At 37.7% G+C, this 4877-nt stretch overlaps 1 protein-coding gene across 8 annotated transcripts in view; it reads left to right on the plus strand.

Annotated features, from left to right (window-relative positions):
- The window catches only part of LOC101992219 (ankyrin repeat and KH domain-containing protein 1), a 118328-nt gene that overhangs the window by 26789 nt on the left and 86662 nt on the right, over window positions 1-4877 (plus strand). For all 8 annotated transcript variants that reach the window (XM_013349515.2, XM_013349518.2, XM_013349516.2 and 5 more), the window contains exons 4-5: window positions 1419-1566; window positions 3606-3753. In XM_013349515.2, the coding sequence (XP_013204969.1) occupies window positions 1419-1566; window positions 3606-3753 (296 nt within the window). The remainder of the gene's footprint in view (window positions 1-1418; window positions 1567-3605; window positions 3754-4877) is intronic.

Below are 4877 nucleotides of genomic sequence, written 5' to 3' on the forward strand. Positions count from 1 at the left end.
ATACCAGAGGAATTATTTTCTTGCTGATGTTTTGGGATTTGAAATTAATATCTCTGGCCCAGAAAGATGGCACAAAAGCAGTGAAAGGTCTAACTGCCAAGCATAATTATATGGGTTTGATTCTTGGGACACACATGTTAGAGGGAGAAAATAAACTCCATAAATTCGTTCTGTGACAAAGGTAAACGTATACATGTACACACGCATACACACATTTAAATAAATGTTAAAAAAAAAGCTAATAATTTACCCTGAGATCCTACTGTTTTCTCTGCTAAGGAATCCACTGCAGAACTAGTGCTGATGCTTTCACTGCTGCTGTTATATGATCTATTGTCTAAATGTGATTTTGGATAAATTAAGCTTATATATAACTTTCAAAATCTTAAATTGCTAAAATGGCACCAATAGCCCATGCCTTTAATCTCAGCACTTGGGAAGATGAAGCAGGTGAATCTCTGAGTTCTAGGCTAGTCTGGTCCACTTAGTGAGTTCCAGGACAGCCAGGGCTATGTAGAAAGACCTGTCTTTTTAAAACTATTGCTCAAATATTCTAGGACCTCCAGTATTGTTGCATTTTAAAAACCAGCATTCATGTCTTAGTAAACTTGAGGTTACAGAGCCTGAGGGCCAGTAAGGTTTGAAACTCAGATTATCAGGCTTGACAGCACTTGCCTTTCCCCACTCAACCATCTTACTGGCCTTCAATCCCTCTGTGCCTGTCAGAATCTGTAGCAGAGCCAGGTTTGGTCAAGTGTGAGTGTAATCCTAGCATTACATAATAGAGTTTGGGGGCCTTCTGGATTACATTAGGCCCATATCACTAAGCAAACACAAGTTACTTCTAGATCTAAAACAACCAACAGTGATTCTATTAGTTACTTTGATTCTGTAAGCTTTGAGGATTGCTATTTTGTGAAGTCAACTTCAGATATAAAAATTTTACCATGAAGATTTTGAAAACTAAAAACAGCTGTTATTGGGAGAAGATTGTTGGGAAAGCAGTATAGGAAGAGAAGAGAATCAACAGAAATAAAGTATGTATGGAAAATCTGGTAATGAAACCCTTACTGTATATACTACTTAAAAAAAAACAATAAAAATAGAGCAGAAGAGATAGCTCAGCAGTTAGGAGCACTTGCTGCTCTTATAGAGGATACACATGGTGGCTAACAATTGTCTATAACTCAAAAATATATCTATAATAATAATAAAAATGACAATTATTTTCAAATTCTTATTTTTACCTAGTTGAAGCATGTATATAATTACAGTTAGGGATAGGATGCTTGGCACATAAAATACTCATGCTAGTTTATCTTAGTACATTTTTTATATGTGTATGTTCGATTTAATTTTGTATCATAGGATCACGAGTCCTTTTCCATCCGTTAATTTCATATAATGTTTGATTGTAGTCGCAGTCTGGCAGAAGCTTGTTCAGATGGAGATGTAAATGCTGTTCGCAAATTGCTAGATGAAGGCAGAAGTGTAAATGAACATACAGAAGAAGGAGAAAGCCTACTGTGTTTGGCTTGTTCAGCAGGATATTATGAACTGGCACAAGTAAGCAGAAATAATCTTTATTCATTTTAGTAGTGCTGGGGATCATCAAATCAGGGTCTCGTGAATATGAGGTAAGTGCTTTATCCCTAAGCTACATCCCCAGCCCCGAAATAATCATTAGTGTTTAAAATTATAGAGAGGCTTGGGTATTTTAGTTATTTTTATTACTTATAAAAGAAAATATGATTAGAGGCCAGATCCTCCCTTCCCTTTCTCTTAGAAATATACACAATTCATTTTGTGTGTGTGTGTCTGTGTGTGTGTGTAGCTAGGCATAGTTTATTTTTATATCATGTATTCAAAGCTTACCCTATTGAGTAAGAATCACTGAATAATCATATTTTGAGGTCTTCTGTTTTTGGAATTTTTGTGTACATATGTTGTGTGTGTATGTTTGAATATGTGTGTGGGGCTATGTAGGGCAGAAGATGATATTAGGTGTGTCTTCCTTGACCATTCTCCACTTTATTCATTGAGATAGGATCTTTTACTCTGGTGAACATGGAGTTACCAATTTGCTTCTCTAGCTAGCCTGCTTGCCCTGGAGATCTCCTGTTTCTGCCTCTCAAGTTCTTGGAACTCCAGCCTTCCCTCAGGTCTTCATGGTAAACACTATCTACTACACTGCACCATATCCTCAGTTCTAAACAACAACAACAACAAAAAAAAGGTTGATAAGCCAGGCAGTAGTGGCACACACTTTTAATCCCAGGATTTAGGCAGTAAAGGCAGGTGGATCTCTGAGTTCAAGGCTAGTCTGGTTTACAGAGTGAGTTCTAGGACAGACAAGGCTACACAAAGAAATCCTTTCTTGGAAAAGAAAAGAAATTCTATGTAACTGGGGTCTGAGAGGTGGCTTAGTGGTTAAGAGCACTGGTTGTTCTTCAAGAGGACCCAGCACCCACATGGCAGCTCACAATCATTTGTAACTCCAGTTCCAGAGCCTTATGAGCTCTATAGGCACTGTGCAAGGATGTGATGCACAGATATATAGGCAGGCAAAACACACATACACCCAAAATAATTTTAAAAAGAAAATAAAATATATAACTGGTCAGGTGGGATGGAGGCCTGATTTTATGTTTGATTACTGGGGCCCACCTAGTGAAGAGAGAGAGATTCAGTTCCTGCAAGTTGTCCTCTGACTTCCACCTGTGTGCTGTGATCCTTGTGTGCCTGTTCACACAAAGAGAATTAATGTGATGGTGGTGCTCACCTGCACTGGTGCAAGCAGATAAGTTCGAGACCAGCTGAGCTAGGTAGTAAGCCCCTGTCTCAAAAAAAAAAAAAAACCAATAAAAAACAAATAAAAATATAACTATAAAGGAAAGTAGAAGTTTATTTCTACTCCATTCAGATAGGATATCCTGTTCTAATTTTTTTCTTCTACATGGAGCAATATTGAAAAATAAACTATTTTTATTGTTCTCTTTCTATACAATCTCAAGCATAGCACAAATTCTTTTACAAGAGCAGACATATATAATAGGATGGCTAATGAGATCTTTATTTAAAGATTAGCATGGGGGACTGGAGATATGGCTTAGAGGTTAAGAGCACTGGCTATCTTTCGGACGTCCTGAGTTCAATTTCCAGCAACCACATGGTGTCTCACAACCATGTGTAATGAGATCTGGTGCCCTCTCCTGGTGTGCAGGCAGAACACTGTATGTATAGTAAATAAGTAATTCTTTAAAAAAAAAAATTGACATGTAATAGGTAGAAGTGGTAGTGCATGCCTATAACCCTAGCGTTTGGGTTGTGGAGACAAGAGGACTTGGGATTCAAGGTTGTACTTGGCTGCCCACTTGTTTAAGACCAGCTTCAGATGCATGAGATCTTGTCTCTCAAATAGTATTGGAAAAATATATGATCTGACCTGTCATCTTGACCAGTAAAAATTGAATTTTCCTAACAGGTGATTATTTTTACCTATCTTTTTATCCCTATCTCAAAAGGTTATCGTCTCAAACTGAATATTTTTGTCTGTAAGTATTACTAATAGTAAGCAATAACAACTTCTTTGTGTGTTTTTAAAGGTACTACTAGCTATGCATGCTAATGTTGAAGATAGAGGGAATAAAGGAGATATAACTCCTCTGATGGCAGCTTCCAGTGGAGGTTATTTAGATATTGTGAAATTATTACTTCTTCATGATGCAGATGTCAACTCCCAGTCAGCAACGGGTATGTAGAAATTGACATAAAGGAAAAACTGACATATTTTTTTTAACATTATAAACTGACTGCCAGGCAGTAGTGGTGCACACCTTTAATCCCAGAACTCAGGAAGCAGAGGAGGGTGGATCTCTGTGAGTTTAAGGCCAGCCTGGTCTACAGAGTGAGTTCTAGGACAGCCAAGGGTACATAGGAAAACTCTGTCACAAAAATTTAAAAAAAAAAGGAAAAGAAAGAAAATGTAATTTATTATAAAAATTTGATTACTGCAGTGGCTGGTGAGATGGTTCAGAGGTTAAGAGGACCAGCTGTTGTTCCAGAGGACCTGGGTTCAGTCCCCAGCACCCACATATCAGCTCACAACTATCTGTATTCTTTCTCAGGGGATCTGGTATTCTACACACATACATACAGACAAAAACCAATACAGCACATTAAGTGAAAAAAGGAAAAGTATATTTGATTACTAGAGCATTGGTGAGGTGAGGTAGGACAGCAGGTAAGGCCCTTGCCTGGGCTAATAACCCAGTTCAGTTTCCAGGGTGCAGATGGCAGAAGGAGAGAACCAGCTCTTGAAAGTTGACCTCTTATTTCACTTTTGAGTCATGGCATACACATATCCCACCTCATACACACAGAAAACAAATAAATGTAATTTTTAAAAATTAGATTATTGGGAAAAATGAATGGAAACCTTCTGAAAATAATATTGACTTTGATATCTTTAATAGTCTTTGTTGTAATTGTTGAGTTATGGTCTCAATGTGTAGACCAGAAGGGCTTTGCACTCAAAAATCCTCTTTTCAGCCTCTAGAGTATAGGGATTATAGCATGTACCATCACTTCTGGGTGAAAAGTCTTTAAGTCTTTAATTCTAGCACTCAGGAGGCTAAAGTGGGGGCTTCTTGAATTTGGGGATAGTCTGGGGTTGATAGCAAGGTTCTGTTTCCAAAAACAGCAAATCTAACATAAACTTAAAGCATAAAGAGGCACTTGTGTATAAATCTTAGCTCTTAGGAACCTGAGGCAGGAGGATTGCTGTTTGTTTGAAACACATATTGAATATATAGGGTCTTCCAGGACAGTTCTAGTCTGCATAATAAAACTATCTCAGCCAAGTGGTGGTGGCACAC

The sequence above is a fragment of the Microtus ochrogaster genome, chromosome 18, assembly GCF_000317375.1.
Source record: "Microtus ochrogaster isolate Prairie Vole_2 chromosome 18, MicOch1.0, whole genome shotgun sequence".
In the NCBI taxonomy this organism is placed as follows: domain Eukaryota; kingdom Metazoa; phylum Chordata; class Mammalia; order Rodentia; family Cricetidae; genus Microtus; species Microtus ochrogaster.